We start from the raw sequence: 26,734 nt of genomic DNA, 5'->3' as shown, positions 1-26,734 counted from the left end.
AACAGCCTGTTCAGCTGTTCGCGAACAGACTGTTCACGAGGCCCGATTCCAACAGAACAAGTGGTCATTGGAAGCCTCGTTCATTGCTGTTTGGGTAGCTCTTCCTCAAGCCAGACAGTCCGGCACCTGCTGCAATCAATTCCCATGGCAACTGACACAGGGATTGTCTGAACTCCTGCTGTTGCCCTGGAAACCAAGAATCAAAGAGTTTAAATGCCCCTTTCCGTGCCGCTGTGGCACGGAAAGGGGGATTTAAACCCGTGAATCAGCTGCTTGTCAGGGGCTTCCCCAGACTAGTGACTGGCTGCCCCTCTCCTGGTGCGAGATATGGAGAATCTCCCCACCCCTCTTAGCACTGGGAGAGCTGGCACCGCGTGGCTTCTTCTGCCCGGTGCAAGAGGGCCAGGGAGAATCTCCCTGAACCGCTTGCAGGGGGCAGAAGTGGCCCCGGGGTGCCGGCCCTGCTGGGTGCAAGCAGGCCAGGGAGAATCTCCCTGGCCCCCTCACGCGGGGCAGATGCGGTGCCACAGAGCCAGCTGTCTTGCTGAGTGCAAGTGGGCCAGGGAGAATCTCCCTGGCCCGCTCACACGGGGAGCAGCAGCTCCGGGGTGCCAGCCCTGCCAGGTGCGAGTGAATCAAGGAGAATCGCCCTGGCCTGCTTGCACAGGGCAGATGCGGTGCCGTGGCACCAGCCCCGCCAGGTGCGAGTGGACCAGGGAGAATCTCCCTGGCCTGCTTGCACGGGGCTGAAGTGGCCCGGGGCGCCGGCCCTGCTGGTGCGAGTGGGCCAGGGAGAATCACCCTGACCTGCTCGCATGGGGCAGAAGCGGTGCCGCAGAGCTGGCCATGCCTGGTGTGAGTGGGCCAGGGAGAATCTCCCTGCCCAGCTCGCACTGGGAATAAGCCTGGCAGCGCTGGGGTGGGTGGGGGCTGTGGTTGTTTAAAGGGCCCTGCCGCTTGCAAGTGGCAGGACAGGTCCCTTTAAACTATCAGCTGGCAGGAGGCAGGGAGGAATCCCCCCTGCCGCCTGCCAGCTGATAGTTTAAAGGGATCTTTAAAGGGCCAGGTAAGTGGATTAGGGGGGAGATGGGGCTAAGTGGGGGGGGTTGGGGGCTGCAGGCCCCCATGAACAACTAACAACGAACATGTTCGGGACAGCATCATGTTCAGCATTGTTCGTTGTTTGTGGGCGGCAACGAACGACAAACAGAGTGTTTGAATTTTTCCCCCGTTCGTGGTCGTCTACTCCAGAGTTACAATAGTTGCATCAGTGGAGCTATCTAGAGCACAGCCTTGTACTTATTGGATGAGTTTCAGTTGGTACAGCTCAAGGATGGAGACAAGGTGTTTGGACAGGTTCATGCAACCAATTTGGTGTAGTGGTTAAGAGTGGCAGGACTCTAATCTGGAGAACTGGGTCTGATTCCCCACTCCTCCGCTTGAAGCCAGCTGGGTGACCTTGCATCAGTCACAGCTCTCTCACCCTCACCCACCACACAGGGTGATTGTTGTGGGGATAGTAATATACTTTGTAAACTGCTCTGAGTGGGTGTGAAGTTGTCCTGAAGGGCAATATATACACTGAATATTATTATTCAGCACAGTGGATTTTTCAGCAGGGTGTTTCTCAAGGGTCTGTTTTGTCCCTCATGCTATTTAACATCTGTATGAAACTGCTGAGTGGGGTCATCTGAAGTTTGGAGTGCGTTACCATCAGTATGATGACACGCAGCTATATTTCTCCTTTTCATTCTAGGCACGTGAGGCTATGAATGTGCTAAACTGGTGTCTGGCTACGATAATGGATGAGGGCTAACAAACTGAAACTCAATCCAGACAAGACTGAGATGCTGTTAGTAGGTCATTCCCTTGACTGGATTGGGGAAGGGGGTGTTCAACCTGTTCTAGACAAGGTCGCGCTCCCCCTGAAGAAGCGGGTTCGTGGCCGGGGGTGCTTCTTGATCTATCTCTGTCACTTGAGGCTCAGGTGGCATCAGAGGCTCGGTTGGTGGCCCAGTTGCGCCCCTATCTGGACATGGCTAGCCTGGTTTCAGTAATCTGTTCTGGTATTCTCCAGATTGGATTACTGCAACGCACTCTACTTGAGGCTGCCCTTGAAGACAGTTCAGAAGCTACAGCTGGTGCAAAATGCAGCAACCAAATAACTGGGACCTGTAGGCCCAAACACAGAAGACCGATTCTGGCCTACCTGCATTGGTTGCCTGTATGTTTCCTGTCCCAATTCAAGGTGTTGGTTTTAACCTACAAAACCCTGTATTGCTTGGGACCACAATACCTGTTGGCGGCTCTCCCAGCCTCAGTCTACCCAGACACTGCACTCAGCCTCTGGGTGCCATCTCAAGAGGCTTGGAGGGTGGCAACTAGAGGGAGTGTCTTTTCAGTGGTGCCCCCCCCATCTTTGGAACAATCTCCCTGTTGCGGTCTGCTTGGTGCCTAATCTGCCATCTTTTCGGCACCAGGTTAAGACATACCTCTTTATAGAGACCTTTGAAGATCTCCTTGGTCATTCAGGGGTCCATTATGTTAAGCTTGATGCCTCTATCAATGGTTCTTAACTGTTTCTACTGTTTTAATGTTCTCCTGTTGTTTTATATTATTATTTATTTTAAGATCTATTTATTGTATTTTGTTTTATATGTTGTAAACCGCCTAGAGAACTTTGGCTTTTGGTGGTATAGAAATGAAATAATAATAATAATCTGATAGCACCCACTAAACCTATGCACCTTTTTGTAGTGGTTGGCTTTCAAGAAAAATCAGATTTCAGAACCCATGGAACGATCTTTAACACAGAAATGGTCAAACACTACCATGTTAAACTAAGGAAATGTCACTTTGGAAACAGTGCCTGAAGCCTCCTCTGTCTAGGCAACAAAATCAATATAACAGCATTTTCCTTAGAAGCACAAAGAGAAGATCAAATATATTGGTATGCATGTCAGAAGTGATGGAGAATAGCACGAGAGAGAGACAAATTGAGGGCCTGGAACCCTCCACAGATATTAACACAAAAACATGTTTTGTCTCTCTTTTAGTCATAGAAAGGCCCTTGATAGTTAAGACTATGATCAAAATCAAGACTCTAGCTATATACAGACTATTACTGGTCACATTTTATTTTAGGTATGCTGCTACTGTTTTGGATAAATCTTTGTGGCTTTCCAGTACATAAATGATTTCTCCTAGAATTGTAGGATCCTTCGTTTTGCTTAATTAAATGTTGCTGGTCAATAATAATAATTAAAAATTTAAAAAAATGTTGCTGGTCGAAGAAATTAACAGATGAATGTAACCAGGGCTTTTTTTTAGCAGGAATGCAGTGGAACGGAGTTGACACGTCTTGTACCCAGTGGTCCCACCCTTGATCTCCAGGCAGCGACCAGCTCCCCTGGAGGAAATGGCCATTTTGTAAGGGGGCCCATGTGTTTCTCCCTCATTTCCCTCTTGAGAGTTCCACCACCTTTTTCCAGTAAAAAAAGCCCTGAATGTAACTGTGTCTAATTTAATAGATCCACAGGCACAATAGTGAAAGTTCATTCCCGTAACGAAATACAATCATAATGGCCTGGGAGAGGAGCAGTGGAAGATCACTGTCCGGACCAAATCACACAAAATATTACATTCTCTTCAATCTGATTTTGAATGGAAAACAAAAGGATATAAACACAACATATTCCAGGATGTAGTGTGGACTGCATACCTTTCTCACACAAACCTCAGTAGATGCCTCAGAACAGCTACAGTCTTTTCCCTTAACCAAAATGTTTATTTTTTTGATTCTTAAACGTTCTTGTACAATCGAACAAGCAGACATTTGTGTCCTTAAAACAGGATGTGGCTCCATATCCAGTTTTGTTCTTCCTCATACAACTCATTTGTACATCTGAAAAGTTACCATTCTTAGGACATACTCTGTGCAGATCAAAGGGAAAGTAATTTTCTTGTATATTTTGTTTGTTGGAGATCTTGCAGGAGGTAAAACCATTTGTTTGCAGGAGGTAAAACTATCAATGTGACTTGCTAATAGAATTGGTAATAATGGAAATGAACTACATGCAGTGGTGGTGAACAATCCAGAAGAGTAAGATCACAATCCGTAGACAAAAAAAATAAATTGAGAACTCCTCACAGGATTAAATGCTTAGCAGCCAAACACATTTATTAGTCTTTCTTTTTCCAGGAACCCAAAAAATATTTTGTAGTTATAATGTAAGCAACTGAGTTGCACATAATACAATCATATCTTTTAAAAAAAACAAAATAAAAACAGAATAAAAACAAAAGCTGTTTAAAAGCAAAAAAAAAAACCCTTCAGAAAACGTAATATATGTATTACACCATCTCTCAATTTCAATGAAATGACGAAGACTTAATTCCTTATTACTCTTAACTTGTCACACTCCAATAAAACGTCACCCTTTTGTTGGTTTGAAATCCAGCATGAGAAATACAGTACCTGCTATGGCAAAATACACATAAATGCAACATTTCAGCTTATTTGTACATTAGTAGAGTTTAAACATTTTATTGTCTTTAAGTGAACCAGTGATTTTAAGTACCACTAAACTAAAATAAAAATAGAGAAGAGAGGGAGAAAGGGAGGGCTGCATGCCATGCAAGAGCACATAAAGTGCTGAGTTTCTGTGTCCATGTGAATCCATAAGATAGTAAATAAACTGAAATATAGTGGATATGGAAGGAAATTAAGAATAAGCTCCAGTAGGAAAAAGATATTGTGCCTTTTCCTATTTTCCACTGTCCTGCATTGTACTTCTTGGATGCCCAACAGACAAATGGATATGGGGAAATTATTTCAAGTATAAGGAAAAATACTTATAGGTATATCTTTGCAAAAAAGCCTCAATACACGTATCCACTATTATGCCTGCTTGGTGAAGGGACATTTCAGCTGTACCTTCATATTATCTATTTATGTGCAAAGTAGGAAAGCTGCCTTTTCTAATCCAGATGTTTTAGACAGGAAAAATCATTTTGCTTAACAAATAAGGCTTAGATGGAGTTAACCTATTCTTCCATTTCGTCTCAACATATTTTCTACCAATGGCTTGATCATCAGCTATGAAGCAAAGTTCACACAACTGGATGCCAACCAATGGTTAGTTTCCAGATCAGTTCTTTGTAAACATAAGCCCCTTAGGGAGCTCTGAAATTAAAGCAGCATTGCAAGTCTCTATCTAAATAGCGGAAACTAAAGTAGTTCTAAATCCCTAGCTTCACGGCTTTCCCTCCCAACACAAAAAGGTCATTTCTTTTTTAACTGGAGAATGTTAATGTATTTTCCAAAGGAAGCAGTGCAGAATTATTAGTAGAGTAACTGCAGTGTTTATTTTATATCTGTTAGGTGTCTTGCACTTCAGGATTTTTCCAGGCTGGCGGAAGGCAGAATTCAGAATGAGCACTCATATGCACAGATCCTATGAGTCCTATATAGTCTCAGATTTGATCTTTAATTAGTATTCATCTAGTAGTTGTGTACAGGGATCAGAAGCAGCAGAGTTGCTTCTTGGAGAGCAAAAGATGGAAAAGATCTGGGGAGCATCCTAAGACTAAAACAATTATGGAACCAAACCTTAGGTTTTCCAAAGTCAGAATCTGAATCCTTGGATCAATATGCACATTCCTGAGATGCACATGCAAGAATAAAGAATGACCCACATTATGATCAGGATCAGAAACAGGAAAAAAATAGCAAAGGCTCCCTGACAATTGTAAGACTTTCCCCAAAACCTCTTCTTCAACCACCACCGCACAGATTTTGGGAAGGCTGTAAGGCATATTCACAAGCAGCATATATTAATGAACATCACTATGTTTCTGTGTTCTATTGGCATATAATGGCTTGTGTGTACTGGGAACTGAGGCAGCATGTTTAACACACTTAAACAGGGAACGTATCTGGCATAATGTCCCCTTTATGAAGCAGACCACTGAATAGATAATTTCAATTTACAGCCCTCATATAAAACTGTACATTGATTTTTTGTTCTTTCCCAATGGCGTGAAGAGAAAGCTGCCCCTTCCATTATAGAATAAATCTAGCTAAAAGTCAATGTCCAATTAAAAGTATGGAAAAATAGACATATTACATCCCACTTACAGATTTCTTTCATGAGATGACAAATTCTAAATATTTTCTTCTTGAAAATGCATTTATTAAAAGACATGCATTTTTATATGCTAAATGTGGAAGTCAATATGAGAATGACAAAGGGAAAGGAGATGATAAAAGTATAAATGGTTCAACTTTGACTCCTTCAAAGTTGCTGAAAACAGTTCAAATTGTGAATTTCTGATGGCTTAAAAAGAATTATAGGGTTTCCTTGCTCTCTCTACAACACCATTGGAGAGAGGCATCTTGCTATTTACATCTCCATATAATAATACTTATAAAAAGTACTTTTTCTTTGTAGCACTTTATAAAAATATTAGTTAATCCTCACAAAACCCATGTGAGGTAGGTAAGTATTATTATCCCCATTTTGCAGATGGGGAAACTGAGGCAAAGATTTACTCTTGCCTAAGGCTAAAAGAGGCTTGGATTAGGAGTTTCAGCCTCTCAATCCAGTCTTCAAATTAGTCCAAGATGCTCTTTAGAGGCAAAGTTCAGGAAGAGTATAACCTCACTAACAATGAAAAACACCACAATGTTTCTAAAAGGCTGGTTAAAGGTAAATATGCACCACGAGGTATTTTGTGAAGAGCTGAAACATTTTTAAAAGCAATCTACCCACATAGAACCCCAATAAGATCACATCTACAAGGCAAGTATGCATGTGAGAATGATCAAGTCTATTATTCATTACAGTACTGTGAACACCAACAAAAAACCTGCTGTATGAAACACTGATTTACAGGTAGGAGAAACTCTTGGCTGTGATACTGCATTCAAGATAATGCTAATGAACCAAAGCAGTTCACAGCAACCAAAGGAAATAGTCAAGGCAATGCATTGCTATTAACCCATAAAGCAACCTCTACATTCCGGAGAGAAAGATGTGAAACATTTCCTGCCTTTTACAGCAGCTTCCTGCCAGTAAAAAGAACAGTAAATCCAGAAGGCTTTTCCTGTATTTTACACTAACCATACATTTCATGGTTAGTGCTATTGCCCACCCCTATTTCATTAGTAGTAGTACTAGCCCAGATAAATTGTCTTTTTCTTGACCAATTTTGATCACCTTTGGACAATTAATAGTGTCAGTAAAGGATATATTCTACAGCAATTCCTAGTTGGTACTGGTGTTATGAGTTGCATCTATGATGGGAGCTGGTAGAAAAATTTAGGGCAAAAAGTTTGGTAATGCAAAAGGGGAGAAGCTATGGTTCAACTCTCCTGAGAACCATGGGCAGTTATAGAGAGTAAATCCCAAACAACAGTGCTTGAGGTGCCATTTCCTGAGGTTGAAGAGAGGATGGAGGAGACAATGTTGGTAAATTTTCTCCTTAGGAAAAACAGGGATATTTCGTGTCATGCTGCTGGTCCTGTTCTAACACTGCATGGCAAGAATGCATAGTCCTGCAGAACATTTAGAAGTTTCTGAAGCCAATTTTATGCCTTTTTACCCCAAATTTACCTTGCAATGAAAGAAACCAACTTGGGAAAAGACAGGTTCCCGAAAGACCTCCAGTGACATCAACTCTTTGTTCCTACACCAACATGCAAATTCAATGGACACAGAAACAGTTTCAACAGTTGAGGCAGGTGTATTTCTTCCTCCCCCAAACCCTCTCTTGCTGAATGCATAGTTTACAATTCACTTACAAGATAAAGAAGCAATGCTGACCACATATGGGACCTTTTTTTGTTTGTTTGGAAAAGAAACAACCTCTTCTTAAAGTTCAGTATCAAAATTCACATTTGCATAATAATACATTTCAAGGCCATTAGAGAGGAATGAGAGCGAAGCAAAGAAAGCTGCAGCATCTCTCCTCCCTTTGTCTTCCTGAATGGAGCTGAAGAGAGCCTGCTGGAGCTTTCATTTGGGAAGGGAGCTGAGGTGCTACAGCAGCTCTTGATTTTGTACACCTTTGATTTGATGTGGGGAGAAGAGGTGGAATATATATATGTAAGAACAGATGAAAGGAGACACTGCAGATTCCCACGTTTAGCTACAAATAGGTTAAAAGAAACAAATAATCGATTTTTAAAAAACTTCTTCCTCACCATTTCAAAAACATCTTATTTTCTTGTGTAATACCCTGTTCATTTAAATGGCAACATTAAGTGTGCTAGAAGTTATAGGGTAGAATTATTTTTTCTGTCTATTATCAATACACTAACAGAGGGCAAAAGTGTGCCTAAACCCACAAATGGCAGAAGCTACAAAATACCTTCGTTACATGCATAAATGTGTCTCAAACATCGTTTCAGTTTTCCAGTGCTTTAAAAAAAAGTTAAAGCAAGCCACATACACAAACATAATAGATACATAATACAGATACAATTTCAACCAGCAACTGAAAACTAGCCTAAATAATGTCAACTTATGCAAATTACATCCCATCCACACCTGGATACATCTGCTGCACACAACTGCATACTACGCAGCTTAGAGACCAGCCTCCAAAGACACTGTTTGTCAAAAGGTACCAGCAGGCTGGAATCTTTGCATCTGACCTTTAGAGATAATAAACTGACCATCATCTCCCCCCACCCAGTCCAAGTCTTTTTGAACTGACAATCATGTACTCACAAAGGCACATTCAGAGAAACCACATTTAACTTACTGCTTGTTTAAAACTAAAAAACAAACAAAATACCCACAAGGGAATGTTAAGCGCTTATATCCCGAATCCCATACCTACTGACTCAGCAAGAAGCATCACAACGTATCGCTTTGCAAGACCCTACTCTACCTTCAGAAGGTATATATTTCTTTAAGAAGTTAACACCTCTTTTTGCATAAATGAATTGTTTTTTTCATTTTTGGCTTACACAATTTGGAATACAGCACACCCTCACTATAAAGCTCTGTTGTAAGGCTACTCCCTAAAGTAAGGCTGCTCTACCTTGACTCCCTTTTATTTCCTTTGCCCTGTCCCCTCCCACCCAAACTGCAAAGCACTCAGCACTTTATATAATAAAGGAGGGTGAGCCAATCTGGCTGGGATAAGGGAGGAGAAGAAAAGCACTTGATATCACAACCATGCCACACAAACACAAAAATATATCCAGCGAGATAAGCAATCTTTTATAAGGAGGACCCATAGTTAAAAGTTTAATACAGAAAACATCGATTTATTTTTCCTGGTTAAAATATGGTAAAAATGAGGAATTTAGTTTTTTGAATGTATTGATTGGTACACTAAGATGAGGCAACACGCTCTTAAAAGAAACACTTCTTATTCAACACTGCCCATCTGTGCTGTTTATCTATGGGAAGTTCCCCCATCTCCCTATTTTCTTCTGTTTCACACACAGCCAACCATGTGTCAAAAAATACCCACAGGCTGCCTGGCACAAATATTTACCTTTAATAACCTGGAGTGTGCTGGCTTGTGTTAAAAGGATGGCTGTCAGGCTCAAGTAAAAACACATTTAAACTCTATGGATAAACCCCCCAGTAAAATTCTACAAGGAACTAATTCTAGCTATTACCATTAACAACTATATGTAGAGGAAACTGGCTCTTAGTTGAGGTTGATTCTTTTTATCCTTCCATGGCCATTTATATGCTGTACTGCAGAAACAAGTTTCAGGCACAATGACCACATTGTATATCACATATCTGGTGGTTTACAGTGCTCTTTAAACGTTCTCCCAGTTGTGCAGGAACTGCTTTTATCCATGAGGAGATATCATACAGTTGGTTAAATCACTTAGATAGCATGTGCCCTTTCCACAGAATCATCACTCCCACATGGCTGGAAAAATATTTAAATAGCACCTGTACTAGTCTGACTGTTGATAAGACTTTTAGTGGACCAGACCAGTCAGAGGGCTTTGTTAGAAGAACTTTGTTCTCCTTGTAGCCTAAGAGAGGCAATAATCCCTTTAATTTGCTTATTACTCATTTTAATCCCCAGTCCTCTCAGCCTTGAGCACTACAGATTCCTGGAACATTATATGTTCAACAACAGCATGACCAAATTGTGTAGATCTGATACAAAGATATTGCATTTTTGTAAAACTTCATCACAGAAGGCCTTTGAGAAAGACTGCTACAGTAGGACATTTTGCAAAGTGGCTAGTGGAATAGATTATGCAGTATTAAATTTCTGCTGCCCAAATCTTGTATAGATTAATAACCTGGAGACTTGAGGTTGCATCCAATGTTTCTCTTCCACAAATAACGGAGCCTTCTTTTGACATAAGGAGCACTGTGCTGGTAGAACACTTCTTGAGCTGGAAAAAGGTTCCATTGTTAACAGAACAGGAAAGTTGGGTCCAACCCCAATTATGGCATCAACAGTTTTATTCTGTTCATTTTCCTTCGAATAATATATTTTAGATCAATGCATACTCTAGAGAGCGTGCATCATTTGGGATTGCATTTTATTATATGCAGTTTGTTGTTGTATGTATATAAAAAAGGAACAATACTTCCCAGCTAAATGAAACTTTCCCAGAGGATAACAGTCTGTATCTTGGCAGCCATTACTAAAATAAAAAAAATCTTCAGAATGCTGGAAAATCTTAAAGGAATACTCTGAATTACGCTAAATGTAGTATTTTCATGGAATGCAGGTGTATTGGTACTTGCTTGGATAGCACCACCTCTCTTCAGTTAGGATCTTAAAAATGTGAACCTGCAACTCCCCCCGTCTGCACATATCTCTTACATAATAGAGTAACTATAATCTTGATTCCAGGGAGAAGAGTTACATGTGTGCTAGATTCCTAATCAGGACCGTGTAAAAAGGGCATTATTTGATCCTATAAGGCCTGCTACTTTTATTTTCAACTAAATTCCAATACCTGAGAACAAAATAACCCAGCTATCAAAAGCACAAGTGTACAGTACTTATGGTTTTTTCTTTTAAATACATTTGAGCATGGATGACCCCTTTTTACCTCATGTATTTTCAAAGAAAAAAACCCAGCCCCCATATCAGTACAGCAATGCCCCATTTCCTGATGTCATACACTTCTATTTTATACTCTGGTACTGAAATAAATGGCCCTAAAATGAAAAGGAGTGATGGTTCAAAGCAAAAGAAACTGATTTATACAGTACCATTAGGAAGCACAATGAAGGTATAAAATAAAGTGACAGGGCAATGCTTCTTGATGCTGTGGATGACAGAATAAACAGAAAGTCAGCATCAAAGATGTAAACCCTTGTAACACTTACCAATTCAAGTGCCTGTAACTGAAATCAAACTGGAAATTTGTTTATACTCACTAATTTATTTATAAAAAGCTGCTAGGAAAAGCATGGCCCAATTGTAAACCAGGCCCTGATATGGCTAGAAAAGCCGAGGTTAGCAGTTTAGTTTTAGATCAAATGGCAGAGGGAAAACATTGCTTTAAAGCCTTGGAGTCTTCCAGGAATATGTCATAGCTGTCTTATAGGAATGCCAGCCCCATTCAAATCAAATTTTGAACCTGACAATGTAGGTCATATTTTAAGCAGAGAAAAGAAAACAACCTGACTACATAACTGGTCTGCTACAAGGAAGAAGGGTAACATTTTTTTTCTTTAAGAATGAAACTGCTGAAGGTATACTGACAATTCTGCCAAGTCTACAATTCCCTGTGGTGCTATCTTTTTATGTAGGAAAACAAAAACAACAAAACATGTTAACATTGCCCATTAACATAGTTGTTGAAAACATTTTATTTAATTCCTGTGGTTTCTGATTCCTTCCTGAAACCATATTAAATCACTTACTGCAAATTCTTCCTTGACTTGCCTGTCCTTGTTCTTGAGTATAGTGTTATGCTTCTTGAAAATCTCTCACACTGACCAGAAAGAGCGTATCAGATACAAAGCAGAAACAGTGTTTAAAAAGCTGTGTTCCTAGCATGGTCCAATAAGACAACCAATCATTCCAGATGTCCAGAGATGGTAGGTTATCAAGATTTATTCTAATGTTTTGGTTGGGTTTTCAAACTACATGACTCAACAACTCCATTGTGCATAGGTTGAAATGTGTGAGAGGTAAAGGATGCCTTCAATGTTAGGTGACATAGTTACATATTTACTGTTAACTCTTCTTCAGCAAGTGTCAGCTAAGGCTCTTTGCCAAGTAATAGATTTGGACTGATTTTGCTAAAAATAATTCTGGGAGTCAATCAACCATAAATATTAAAATTTCTGAAAAAGCATTCATAAACAGCTGTCACTAACCTGTAACACTTAGAATCAGCCGATCATCTTTTAATGTGCACTTGATGAAAACAATGCAACATGCAGCTATAAAGTATGAGTGATGTCAAAGAGCACTGAATCACAATTCTCCCCACACTGAGATAGTATTGGTGTAAGAAAATATGATTTCACTATTTGTGGAATGCTGCGTGGGGGTTTAATTATCAGAACACCAATCAGGTAGCTGTAATAGGGGAAAACACTCATGGACGGTACTTCACACATTCTGGTAAACTACCATTTCCAAAACAAAATAAAAAATAATGCATGAAGTTGCACTTGGGGTTTTTAAGAAAAACATTTACACAGCTTTGTATGTAACCCATTGCATGAAAGACCTTTCAGGCTTTATTAGAACATGCTCAGAGCAATTGTTTAAATTTAGCAGGAAAATGGGTTTAGTCATTTCCTTGGAGTGACTGGACTGCATGTGTCCTTCTACATTTTTAGGATGCATGGGTATATTACAAAGGCACTAAAGTGGTTTGTGATTTCATTCTATCTAAAAAAAACTTCAAGCAGATTAATTCCTTCTTTCTCTGTGCTGGGAGCTAGGAGCTATCCATCACAGAACAGAGCTTTAGTAAACTAGTTCTCAAAAGATGGGAGTCCCAACAACCAACGCCTATGGCTAACTACTTTCCCTTCCTCACATCTTAAAATTTCTAGCTATGCATCTCTGGCCAAAAAAGAAAGCAAAGATCAAAATGATGATTAAAATCAACCAGTAGCCGATTTTTTTTCTCCAATGTACACTTCACTGGATTCTTCCATAGTAACTTCTCTTTCTCATTTACTATTTTAAAATGAATACAAGTTAAAACTGCTCCATTATTTGGATACAATAAAGATACTGCTTTTCTCTAGCACTTTCAACTTAAAAGCAGTTTCAAGAAACACGATCCTGTACTCCCAACCTCTTCCTCTTAACTGTGGCTTATTCATTCAAACCAAACTGCATTTTAAAATATTTTTTTATTTTGTTTTTTTTTTTTTAAAAAAAGGTGCTTGGAGGAAGATTTCATGTTAATTTTCATTGTGAAATAACTAGGTGATTATAGTTTCATTCACACACAATCCTCTTCCCCATACAACTGCACACACACTCTCGCTTGAGACTAAGCTCTACAAGTATAAATCTTCTCACAACTTGGATTTTTAAGAATATAATGACTTTTTTGTTGCTGCTATTGATTAATTTTTTGTCATCAATTTGTACTTTTGTTTAAAAATTTGATCCCGAGTTTTGTCAACAATTGAAGTTTGTGTGTATTAGATTTTGTTTTTCAAATTTTTTGCTTTTTGTAAAGAAAAAAGTTTAAACTTTTTGAAGATTCAGGAACTTGTAAAAGTTTAACACCAAAGAAACAGCCATCTATCTAGGATAAGATAAGGTTAAATAAACCATCTTCAAAAACTGGCTTCCTACCCTAGAATTCCTGAGAATGCTTGCAAATTTAAAGCAGGAAAATAAATGTTAAACACAAAAACACTGTTAAATGCTCCCAGAGTTAGTCTTCATCTTTATATATAGACATATGTGTGTGTGTGTGCGTATGTGTATGTGTGTGTACACACCCACAAACACACACACATATATGCGCACACGCACTTTTTGGTCTTTTTTTGTAAGTTTTAATTTTTTTTCCCTTTAAGCTTGTGATGGAAGAACATTTTAGCTTTTCATTTTTAAAAAATATTTCAACTCCCTCATTACGTCTTGTAAACAAGAGGGGCTCTAGCACCCGGCTTTCACCGTAGTATCATAATGAACTCAACATATCCAAAGTGCAGGCAAAGGGACCATAGGGCAGGAGAGAGTGGTAACAGTAGTGAACCAGCTTGTGTGTCAAGTCACAGACTGGAACACATAGCTGCTTAACCAGGCCATGAGGTGCTGCATGTTCTCCTAGCTCAGGGCTTTTTCTATCATTTATCCTGCATGGTTTCAACACTGAGGCCCCAGAGACAAATACAGCTGTTTTTAGGAGCAGGCATGTTTAATGGCCAGAAGGAGACCCAATTGTCAGGAACTGGGGACAAACATATTTTGTTTCAATACATGAGATTGGATGACAGGCAGAAATAAGGAGAAATGCTTTAAAAGGTCCACGTAATATGCTGCAGATGCTGAAATTTAAGTACACACACCTGTCTACATTCACCACCTGGACTTACTACATAACAAAACAAGAGGCAGATGTAAATGTAGCATTCCACTGTCTTTGTAATATTGGGATTCATCACATACAGAATCCACAAACTCTTTCTCCCTTTGGACATGAATGTAATGAATTTTGCTTAAACTGTACCTGCTGTCATTCTTTTGTTTATATACCAGATGTCACTGTAGGTAAGGGGGAGAGAAACACTTATTCTGGGATCCCATACAATATGATCTGCTACTTCCAGTATTACTTGGAGTACATAGATATTTGCTGGTACAGATATATGGCAGCACTTTGTTATTCAAACATAAGCAGAGCTAGTGAAAAGCCAGAGCTACGTTCTAACACTTCAAAGAAGAATGCCTGCATCTCCCTTCCTGTTCTTCTCCTCCCTGCCCTTCCCCAAAACTGCTTTGTGTAAAGGCAATGTTTGCTACAGCTTTCTTCACAACAAATAATTCTGTTCCCAGTGCACACACTGGCAATCTTCTGAATTAATTATAGGTCTTCCCTATCCTGCCCAGAGTACTACTACACTGATGTTTTTTTAAAAACAAAAATCAACACAAAACCTCTCTTTAAATACAGACATTAAAAAGCAACAGTACAGGGAAAAGTAAAAATAATAAAGGTGCAATACTTTATAAACAAAAGAAGTCTTTGCTAGTCATATGCCTGCCTAAGCAAACCTTAAGCAAGACATACACAGGAAAATACACAGAGAAAAAAAACACTCAAAAGTACACACTGGTTTAAGAACATTCATAAGTAAACGTTTCTGTCAGTGATGGTCTGGTGCTGTAATACACCTAGGCCTGGCACAGGTAACGCTCACCATGGAGGAAAGAGAACAAAGGTTGCTGCATGAGCTTTCACAAGGAGACAGGCCAGCAAACTACTGACATTTTAGTTTCATCACAAACAGCAGATCACTTAAGAAATACAGTTAAGCCTGGATTTTGGTGGATTTTCCACACATGGATAAGAATCTTCATATACAGACTTTACGAACAGGTACAGGATTCATTTGTTTGACAATTACAGAAGCCTCAACCATTACACTGGTCTTTGTCACAAAAAAAAGTGATGCCCTTTTCTGTCTGGTCTCCCTGTAAGGAGAAAGGCTTTGTCATAAAACATAAGCCTTCGTTCACCACTCTGTCCCCTAAACCCTCAATTGAGACATGAATACACTTATAGGCAAAACAGAATTCCCCCCAGCAAAAAAACAAAAACTGGCACCCCTCTCACCAAATCCTTAGGATATGGCAGTGTGTTGCTCTATGACAGGGTCGGAACAAGATCTATACTGCACTGAATACCCTGCTAAAATAAAAATACCACCAACTGACAGATTGTTAACACAGGCAAATTTGATTTTGCATCAGTCACAGGCACCATCATAATTAAGTTTAAGTCTAGTCAGATAGGTTGCTGACCAACAGCAATGCAGCTTTCCAAGACAAATGTGTACAACCATACATAACCATGCGCACGCACACACGCTCTCGCACAGAAACACACACACATGGGCAGTTACATGTGCCAGAGCATACTGGTATATATCAACCAGCCAATCACAAAGTGTTTTTTTCCTTTTTTGTTTTTTAAAGTGAGGCTCCGTCAAGTCTTCCCCTCCCCTCCCACCCCCAATGCTTTTGAATCCCACCCCACCCCACCCCATCCCAACATGGTAGACCTAAGGACGGAAACACACCCAGTGCAAACAAAGTTAAAAAGCTATTTTTCAGTATATATGTTTCTTAGCAACAACTTCCGTATAACATGAAAAAGTGAAAAACTAGAAACTAATTTTTTTAAATTTTTTTGTTTAGATTTAAATGGTATGTGTACTTGCTTCACATTGTCTTTCTAAGTTGGCGTTCATGATTCAAGTATTTCAAGAGTGATATGTTCTCTTTTTGGATTCATATTCCAAACGAAAAAACTGAAGTTATAAGGGAGGCAACTATGTGCTCAGACAGTCCTGTCAATGACCCACCTTTTTTCTCTCTCCATTTTCTTTTTTCCTTTTAAAATGTATTTATTGCAAGTTGAAAAAAAAGAAAAGGTCAAGTTAGTGCTGCTGCTGTTCCAAAAAAGGTCACGAGGTCAGAGTTGAAAGTTTTAAGTTCAGATTGAATCCGACCCTCCGCCTAGAAGGTCTCCAGGTAGTAAGGGAGCAGGGCTTCCCATCCTGTGGGGATCTTCTACACTTTGAACCCCCCACAAACTTGAAGAATAGCTTGGGGGGCCCCATAATGAAGCACCAGCAAGGTCACCCCCACCGCTGCTGCCACCACCGCTGCTCCACTGCCCAAGCCCTGTTGACCCACCAAAAAGATTCAAAGCAGGTCCAACTGGATCTGTCTGATTCTGTCCTGTCTCTAGAGACTGCCAGCCTGCTGCAGGTGCGCTGGGTGTTGCTGCAGGTGTAGGAGGCTGAGCTTGTGTCAGAAAGCGACTAACCTCCTCGTCTGTAGCAAACTCAGCCAGGATGGTAGTGTTTCCCAAAACGCACCTACAGAAAAATAATGAGACAAAGTGAAGAGAAATAAAAAGTTAACAAAAACAAATCCAAGCATCCTGAGCAGAATTAAAGGTTTGAAAAGGGTGCTGAAAAATCTACATAATGGAGAAAAATCCATGTTCATCCACTGATGTATTTAAGATGAGGGCAGACAGTTCCAATCATTTTGTTAGACATTTAGGCATTTTTTAGACATCTAAGCATATTTTTTGCAATTCTCTCTAGTTTGGAATTGGCATACAAGTGAAACATTTGAGAATGTATCATCTAAAACTGGTTACAATGCCAGCACGGTGTAAGGGATAGAGTGTCCCTATTGGGGAGAAAGGAGGGAGTATAAATGAAGTAAAAAAATTACAACAATAATCCTAGAACCAGAATACTTCGCTGAACTTAGCATACCTTCTCACTTACAGGTATTGTGTAACAACAATGTTGGATTTCTATACCACCCTTCAGGACAACCTAATGCCCACTCAGAGCGATTTAAAAGTGTGTTATTATTATTACAACAATCATCCTGTGAGGTGAGTGGGGCTGAGAGAGCTCCAAAGAGCTGTGACTGATTCAAGGTCACCCAGCTGGCTTCAGGCAGAGGAGTGCAGATTCAAACCTGGTTCTCCAAATTACAGTCCTGCTGCTCTTAACCACTACACAAAACTGGTTCTGGAAGTGCCCCACAAGATCAGACTAAGAGTTTATCTGGTTCAGCATATTATGTCAGTAACTAGGCAGATGCTTTCTGGAAACATGCAAGAAGGGAATGAAATAAACTGTCCTCTCCCATTCTTTGACCCACTGTAAGTACATTTGAAGAGGGAAATGCAACTTAGTTATCCTAGCAAATATTAGCAGTCAGACTTATCCTCCATATGAGTGTCTAATTACTCTTTAAAGCCTGTAAATCAATGGCCACTGCTACAACTATATCAATACATTCCAAAACTTAATTATACAGCATGTGAACGACTTTATTTTGTGTGACGACTTGTTTTTTCCATATCATTCTTAATTTATGGTTGTTATGGGTTTTCCAGGCTGTATTGCCGTGGTCTTGGCATTGTAGTTCCTGACGTTCCTGACTGTGACACTGAGAGATCTCTGTCTTTTGGTGCTACACCTCTGAAGATGCCAGCCACAGCTGCTGGCGGAACGTCAGGAACTACAATGCCAAGACCACGGCAATACAGCCGGGAAAACCCACAACAACCATCGTTCTCCGGCCGTGAAAGCCTTCGACAATACATTCTTAATTTAATTTTATAAACCTCTAGCATATCCTCTTTGGTAATCACTTTTCTAACTATGAAGGTCCAAGTAATTTAGCTTTTCTTCACAGCAAAGGTGAGCCTCTTTACAACTTCTGTTCATGTGTTTTGGGCCTTTTCTATCATTTCAATGTCATGTCATGTTTGACATGGGATTACCAGACCCTGTACACAGAATTCCGAATCTAGTTGCACTGTAAGACTTACAAGGGCAGTATGACACTGCCCGTTTTATTTTCCACTCTTCCCAATAATTCGTAATCTCTTTCCTAGGCAGTCACAGCCAATTTAGATCTTGTGTGTGTGTGTGTGTGTGTGTGAGAGAGAGAGAGAAAGAGAGAGAGAGAGAAAGAGAGAGAGAGAGAAAGAGAGAAAAAGAAAGAGAGAAGTTCAGGTCTGCTATGGCTGCAATATAAGATCAGTTTAATCAGACTCTATGAAAAAAGATCTTCATAAAGAACTAACACATACATTTGAAAGTCAGTTGTATTTAGAGCACAAAGAGGAAAAAACACATTACTCACATGTGCAGTGCAGTCTGGGCCTTGGCTGCCTCCTGCTTGGTGCTGTATCGGATAAGAGCGGTGCCTTGGGTCAAGTTCAGATGGAATGTCAGGAGTGGACCATGCTGCATGCAGATGGTCCTCAAGGTTGACCCATCAATCTTGGAAAGAAAGGGAAAGACAAATGGAAGGGTTTTTTTTAATGCATGGTTTCTGAAATCATGTGACTATAACTGTAAACTTATGGCTCATACATAGTCATATCAGGCAATATATTGTAAATTCCATAAGAAAATAAATATGAACTCATGAATGTACTGAGAAGGACTATGTCGCAAGCCTCATAACTGTAATTTCCTCTTTATTTCTTTGTAAAGCACACTGTTAATTAAGTTATTTGCCAAGATTTTTCTTTAGAACCTGATCTAACCACATCTTTCCCTAGTATCTTAGTCAATGGTAGGATCTGTGCCCCTGCCAACTTTTCCAACATGACTCATGACATAAATTGATCCTCTGTGGCAAGAGGCAGTTGATGCTGGTCAACGTTTTATCTGTTGATGAGGGGTCAGTTTATTTTCAGCTAATTAGTTTACAATGAATAGTAGCAAATTCAGCACAACAAACAATTTGATTCACAGCCCCAAAGTTTAATGCTAGAATGTTCCTTTGGACAAAAGATTCCTTTCATACTAGTACTGCTATGCTATGCATTTAACTTACATTTATTTTGTGGGTTTTTTAAAAACTAAATTATTTATAGTTAACCGTACACTTTGATTACCATGTTAATATTTTTCTATTTTGCAACACTTCAGCTGCACACTGCCCTACTAGGTATCAGCCATAGTTATCAGCTTTATGCTACATGCCAACAGGAATTTACAGGCATGTTTCATAAATCCCACTCTGTGCATTTGGGTTCTCTCTCACTCATACACGTACACAGTGTTTAACCTTTGTAAACCCCGTATCTCAGATCATAAATAATGCAAGGCAAAATGAAAGCTCAACCACCACCGAGACTATTGTGACTGGTTAGAGCAACAGAAAAAACTCCTAGGTAGAAAATGCAAGAGTGTGGTGCCCTGTTCCTCCAACAATTAGGTGCAGATCAGTGCATCCATTAGAAAAGGGGTTGAGTATAGAATTTTAGGACACAGGAAAGGAGCCACTACTCAAGTGCATGGAATACAACCCCAAGCCCACTCATCATTCAGGTATCACCTTAATTACTTATGTTTACAGCAGCTGAGCTATGGCACCTGGTACCTGCTTTCATTTTCTCTGAACTCTGAGAAACGGGGAAACTATCTGCTTTTCTTAGGATGACTATTGAATTCTAGAACAGTGACTGGGTTCATTACCCACTTGCCCTAGATAGTGCTTCGAGGTGGAGGCAAAAAACCTGTAGCTTCCATGTAAATTGGTATGAAAAAGAACTGGAGGGTGAGTTTTTTCTACTTTTTTGTCCATACCTGAAGAAGGTCATTTGGGGCAGCCTGAATCACTGTATTCTAGAGAACCTTTTAGGATCTTGCATCAGTTACAGCTTCTTGAAGCTCTCTCATCCCTACCCACCTCACAGGGTGATTGTTGCAAGGATAGTAATAACACACTTTGTAAATGACTCTGAGTGGGCATTAAGTTGTTCTGAAGGGCGGTATATAAACCAAATGTTATTATTATTATACCTCAGCAACAAAACACTTCTTAGGGGAGATCCATAAACATTGACTTCTTCAGAGGTAAAATTAAGTCCAAACCCATGTGTCTTCCAGGCAGGATATAACCAGAGAGATTTTAGGCTGAGAGCCAGTTTGGTGTAGTGGTTAAGAGCACGGGACTCTAATCTGGAGAGCCAGGTTTGATTCCCCACTCCTCCACTTGAAGTCAGCTGGGTGATCTTGGGCTAGTCACGACTCTCTAGAGCTCTCTCAGTCCCACCCACCTCACAGGGTGTTCGTTGTGGAGATAAAAATGATATACTTTGTAAACTGCTCTGAGTGGGCATTAGGTTGTCCTGAAGGGTGGTATATAAATCAAATGTTTTTTTTTAAAAAAAGGTGCTCCCTATGCAGGACTTTTAAATTGATTGCTTTTTTATAGCAACAACTTAGGGATATGTTAACAGCTAATTCTGAAGGTTCATAATATAAATATTTGTATAAATTGAACTTTTGCAAAGAATAATATATTAACATTAGACTCCAAATATGCTAAGTTCAATATGTAAATGCTTAAAATTGAGATTTCCAGCTTTTTCACAGCCAACTGTCTCATGAAAAGGATCATAAGAGGCACCCTGCTGGATTCGACCAGTGATCCATTTAGTCAATCATATTGTTTTAAATAGTGGCTGACCAATCTCCTGGAAACACCAGCAAACTAGGCACAGAAGCCAAGGCCTCCCTGATCTTGCCTTCTTCAGCCTGTGCATGTGGAGCTTTCTTTTAGCAAACTATTCTATGAACTATCAATCACAGAATAGTATGTTTTCTTTTTACTGACCAAATTCTGTTTTCAGGAACTACTGAAATAAATACAATTTCTCTGAAATTCATAAACAAAGACATCCTTTAAACCACAGTTGAATTAAAATTGCCACCCACCCCACACCCCACGGTGGGAGGCACAACCTGTCATTCAGGCTAAAGAGAAAATATTTAAAGATCCCAATATACTTTGCTGGGGAATAATTTTAATTACGTTTAGTATTTGGACGTGATGCTATTGATAACAGAATATGATAACAGAAATGAAAAAGAATTTCTTTTCTGAATGGAGAGATGCTAAGACACAAATGTTAGAGAAGCTTTACTAGGCCGTGCTTTTGGCATCAGTGCTGGAAACATTCTGTGGTTTCACCTTGGAAACAGAGGAGAAAACTGGCAGTTCTGCCTCGCTTTGACAGTGTCCTGAAGAAGCTAGAGTCTTGGGTGATAATCACTTATGTTTTGGGTCTACACAACTGTTCATTTTCACTTAAGGCAAAAATGTCTTACAATTTATTTGAGAAATTAAGAAGGTACTAAGCGGAAACTGAGATACTGCAGTTAAGAGCAGGTACCTTATACTTGCCACACCAATCCACCTGCGTGATTACATCGGTAAACACAAAATCATTTATTATGAACAATTTAGAATTCCAGTTTCAGTAAAGAAGAACAGAAAAAGCCCTAACGTATTTGTTCTATGAAGCTTAATATTTCCATCAACTTTAGGAAGCAAAGACGGAAATACCTGTGGAGTGAGATTGTGAAGAACCAGCCAGTAGCTAGGGCGAACTGATCCACCATCACTCCAGGTAGAGGCTGCAAATTGTTAAACAGCAAAGGTAATAGTATTATGAGAAACTGCCACCTAAATTTTGACAATTATCTGTGTTTACAATTGGCTGAGACCCACAACTTTATTTTAAACACAAAAACATAAGTTCTCAGCTTTAGAGAAATTATTTCACTCAACACATTTAGCATGACCATTATCTATTCAGACTACTCTTCAACAATATAATACACAATCTTCATCTATTATGCTTTCAAAGACCCTTGCAATAGCATTTAGAACATTTCACTTTATTCCCCAGCAACATCTGAGAAACATTCAAGATAACAAAAGTCCATTTACGAAGGGGAAATGCTTTCTTTGTTAAGCAAACAGTTTCTTTAGTGACTGTTTCATCATATCCACACTACTAACTTAGAGGAACACACCCCATGGCCAAATAATGACACCACTAAGAGATTATTCTCACCAGAGGCAAGCCTTGAATCCTGTGCCCCCCACCCCCTGACTGAGCGAGGTGCTGTGCTGCTCCAGGGAGAGGATGGTTTGGGATTACTCAGACCAGGAGGTGGGCGGGGCAGCCCTGTAGTGTTTCTTGAGGAAATATGGTTTTTCCACATCTTGTTGGAGAGATGAGTGGGATTGGGTCCTATGGGATCTGGGGACCATGTTGATTTGTAATCACTGAACTTTGCTAAGATAAAGATAAGGAAAAGAGTCATTAGAGCCAGTTAATACACATAAAACAAATTACATCATTATTTCCTTTTTGTTATAGTGTATCTGTAACAAATAATTTTCATTCCCACCCTAAAAACACCTCACAAGCCAAAAAGGAAAAATAGATCAGATTATATGAAGTGCCCAGGGATGAAAGCATGTTGTACAGAGCCACTATACAGGTAAAAGCATGAATCTTTGGATCATTTCACAAAGGTAAACTGAAGAGACTACACCAGGAGCTCCCAAACTTTTTGAGTACGTAAGCACCTTTGGAATGTTGCGATAAGGAGAGAGAAAGAGACGGGGGAATAAAAAGAAGGAAAGCCTGAAGGGGAAATAGAACTACCCAATGATTAAGGAAAGTCTGGGTGCTATTGAATCCTCCTGATCCTATAGTGGCCGTGGCAGCAATTGCACTGGAAAGCCATTGAGAGCAGCTAACAAGCCCTGCCTTACAATGGCCCTGCCCACTTTCTAAAAAGCTTGGGAGAAAGTCAGAGGAAATAGTGGTAGGCATCACAGCACTCAAAGGTACCCCAGCTTACATACATTGCAATGCTCAAGAAAGATACTAGCAAAGGCAAGACTCAAAGTTCCAGGCATTGTAGATAGGGGTGTGCAGTTTGGTTCAGAATTCGGATTAAAATAGTGAATTTTGAGTGAATCAGTGAAATCCAGGTATTCCGAATCAGAAAAAGGTATTCCGAATTTTAACCAAATTGGGTGAAATTCATTTTTCAATGAAACCACCAAATTTAGAGAGAACCTACTCCTCCTCTAAAGACCCCCTCCAAGTTTCATTAAGATTGGACCCCAAAGGCCAATTTTATGGGCCCCCAAAGGAAGTGCCCCCATCCAATCTCCCTTATTCCCTATGAGGAAAAAATATCTGGGGGCTATGTGGGGGGCTGGAGGTGACATTTTTTTGAGAAAACGCCAAATTTGTAGGGGACCTACTCCTGACTGTCCTCTAAAGACCCCACCACCACCACCAAATTTCAGGAAGATTGGACCCTGGAGTCCAATTCTATGGGCCCTGAACAAGGTGTCCCTAGCTACTCCATTGTTTCCTATGGGGAAAAAAGGCAAAGGCATTCCTTTGCTTCAGTTGGCTTCTATTGCTCTAAGTTGCAACAGTGCCCCTTGCTTCAATTTGGTTTGGGTGGAATGAATGTGATTCTCTGGTTCTGGGGGATTCCAATCCCTTAATTTAGTTTGGTTCTATTGGGCTTTCTCTGGGATGAACTCAGCTTGCATTTGGGAGTGTGCCTTGTGCATGGCAGCCTTACCCAGTGTGTTTCTGCAGCGGGAGTCAGCACTGACTGATATGGCCAGAGTCAGTGCTTTACATCTCTCAACTTTCAACTTCATGCACAAGCTTGGCTTCTCTTCTAGTGATATGAGAAATATTAATTTCTGGTACTCCTGGAATCTCTGCACCCTATTAACTTCATAATACATGATCTGTGTTCTACAAAACTATCTTTGTCTCAAGCAAATCATTACAAAACATATTGTTAGAAAAAAATTAAGAAGTCAAATTGGGTTAGCATATGTTCTACTAAGTGAACCTCTTCATTAATTCATTGTCATGTGTACACCGTGTAGCACTTAATTCAGTAACTTCATCACCCTAAATAGAAGCTGACATACCTGAAGTGCTATGAACATTTGTGAAGGAATTGTCAGAGGCACTGTAGGGCCAGGCACCAGGTGAAGGCAGCGAGGTGTTGAGGGAAGAATTAGACCCTGTAATAAAGCAAGGGAAGGAAAAAAAACACTAGTTATGAAAGGTAGCCATCAAATCTGAAAAAAAATCCTAACTACAAACATGCCATAGATATTATATGTTATGTATTTATTTTAAAATCTTTTATCCCACCGTCCCCCTAAAAATTACTCAAGGCAACTTACAGCTTTTAAAATTCACATGACATTATATTAAAAACAATACATAGTCCCTAACAGCTAGAGGAAAGCAAAAAAGCTAACCTTCTAAATAACTAAATGCCCTCCTGAATAAATTAGTCATACTTTATTTCCTAAAAATCAAGAGGATTTGATTAACAAACTCTGGAAAGCTGTTCCATAACTTAGGGGTAGCCGTAATGAAAGCTGCAGAGCAGGCAGCAGCTGTTTTAAGAAATCTATGGGTAGGAACAGTTTAAAAGACCCTGCAGAGATAAGTCATGCTGCCACACAGGTTTGAATAGGGGGAAACAGTCCTTCAAGTATGTAGGTTCTAGATTGTGAAGGGCTTTAAAGGTCAAAACCACCACTCTGAATTGAACATGGACACTACTAGGTAGCACAAGTACAAAAATGGTTGGCCAGAGTTAATAATTAGGCTGCCACATTTTGGACCAGTTGTAGTTTTTGGGTTGTCTTCAAGGTTAGCCTTACAACAGTCTAGACTCAAAATTACTGCAACATGGGTCACTGTATCTTAGTCCAAAAAAGGAAGATAATTTCCATGCTAGATCTAACTGAAAAAAGCACCTTTGGTCACCATATTCACTTGTTTTCCCAACAGAAAGGTGTACGAGACTCCTCCAGACCTGGGGCAGAGTCTGGGGCTGCACCTCCCAGCTGTGGTTCCTTCTCTAGGCCTTGTTGATGGGACGGGGGGGGGGCACAGAAATCTGCTTTTCTCTCTTCAACTGGCTCTTGACTGCCTCTTCTACTCTGAGAACACAGCCATGTCCCTACTACCTGGCCTGCCTTTCCTGCCCTCTTGAAGGCCCTTCCAGGGGTCCCCACAGGGCACGGAGGACCTGCAGCTACCTGATTGCGCTCTCTTGATGTGTCCCTTTTGTTCCAGGGTCCTACATCAGTGTCACTTCACTCAGGCAGGGAAAGATCAGAGTTGGGGGCACTAACTCAAGGCGGAAGACTCTTAACCTCTTGACTAAGTCTGTTGATGAAATTCTCACCCTACTCAAAGCCAAAGCAGGCAACACAATACACTCAAGAACATCAGCTCTAACAACCACTGCTTCGATGGTTGTTGTGGGTTTTCCGGGCTGTATTGCCGTGGTCTTGGCATTGTAGTTCCTGACGTTTCGCCAGCAGCTGTGGCTGGCATCTTCAGAGGTGTAGCACCAAAAGACAGAGATCTCTCAGTGACACTCTCAGCCCGGAAAACCCACAACAACCATCGTTCTCCGGCCGTGAAAGCCTTCGACAATACAACCACTGCTTCCTTTGTGATTTAGATTAAGCATGCCCCCTTGACCACAGCATCCAGGCAATGGCCCAGCAGAGAAACAGCAGCTTCTGGAGGTTTATTTAAAATGATATAATGCTGGGTGTCATCATCATACTGATGACATTGTGTTGAGGGTTGCATAAGTAAGTACTAAAATATTTTTGGTGGTATAATATTGATTCTGGGATTAACTGAAAACGACTGCCCACACCATCCTCCCCTGTCATACCATCCAGCACAGCTGTGAAGGAGGCCAAGGAGGTATTTATTTATTGGCCAGCCAGTGCTTGGCACTATCTACAGCTAGTCACTAGTGAAGTAAATTAGCTTGGTGTTTCTGAGATATCCTCTCCCCCATCTTGGTAAAACTCAGTTACTGCCTCTTCTGCCCTTAATATCAAGAAGGTCAATAGAGATGGAATTCAACCAGAGAAAAGTTTATTTTCCAGTGAGGGAGTGTAAATAGGGAATTCCAAAATCCCCCAAGCCAGGACCCCATCAGGTCTGCCAAGTCAATTCTATCCTCTATCAGATCATTATGCAAATGGGAAATTTATTTCCTTATAGATTTAGCATTACACAGCATTAAGGTTGAGCTGATACTCTATGAGTTGATACACTTGCACCAACAGAGACTGGATGGGCAGCAAGCTAGAACATGTATTGCTGCTCACCTATCCAACACAATAC

General features: G+C 40.3%; 1 protein-coding gene across 2 annotated transcripts in view; it reads right to left on the bottom strand.

Annotated features, from left to right (window-relative positions):
- Positions 1 to 16,219: 16,219 nt before the first annotated feature.
- The window catches only part of TNRC6B (trinucleotide repeat containing adaptor 6B), a 161,516-nt gene continuing 151,001 nt past the window's right edge, over positions 16,220 to 26,734 (bottom strand). For both annotated transcript variants that reach the window (XM_054989153.1, XM_054989154.1), the window contains 5 exons: positions 24,490 to 24,585; positions 22,583 to 22,807; positions 22,069 to 22,139; positions 18,847 to 18,986; positions 16,220 to 17,045 (listed from right to left, as the gene is read on the bottom strand). In XM_054989153.1, the coding sequence (XP_054845128.1) occupies positions 16,658 to 17,045; positions 18,847 to 18,986; positions 22,069 to 22,139; positions 22,583 to 22,807; positions 24,490 to 24,585 (920 nt within the window). In that variant the 3' untranslated portion in view covers positions 16,220 to 16,657. The remainder of the gene's footprint in view (positions 17,046 to 18,846; positions 18,987 to 22,068; positions 22,140 to 22,582; positions 22,808 to 24,489; positions 24,586 to 26,734) is intronic.

This window comes from Eublepharis macularius, chromosome 9 (genome assembly GCF_028583425.1).
Source record: "Eublepharis macularius isolate TG4126 chromosome 9, MPM_Emac_v1.0, whole genome shotgun sequence".
In the NCBI taxonomy this organism is placed as follows: domain Eukaryota; kingdom Metazoa; phylum Chordata; class Lepidosauria; order Squamata; family Eublepharidae; genus Eublepharis; species Eublepharis macularius.
The sequence above is the reverse complement of the archived record's forward strand: the minus strand, read 5'-3'. Positions and strand labels throughout refer to the sequence as shown.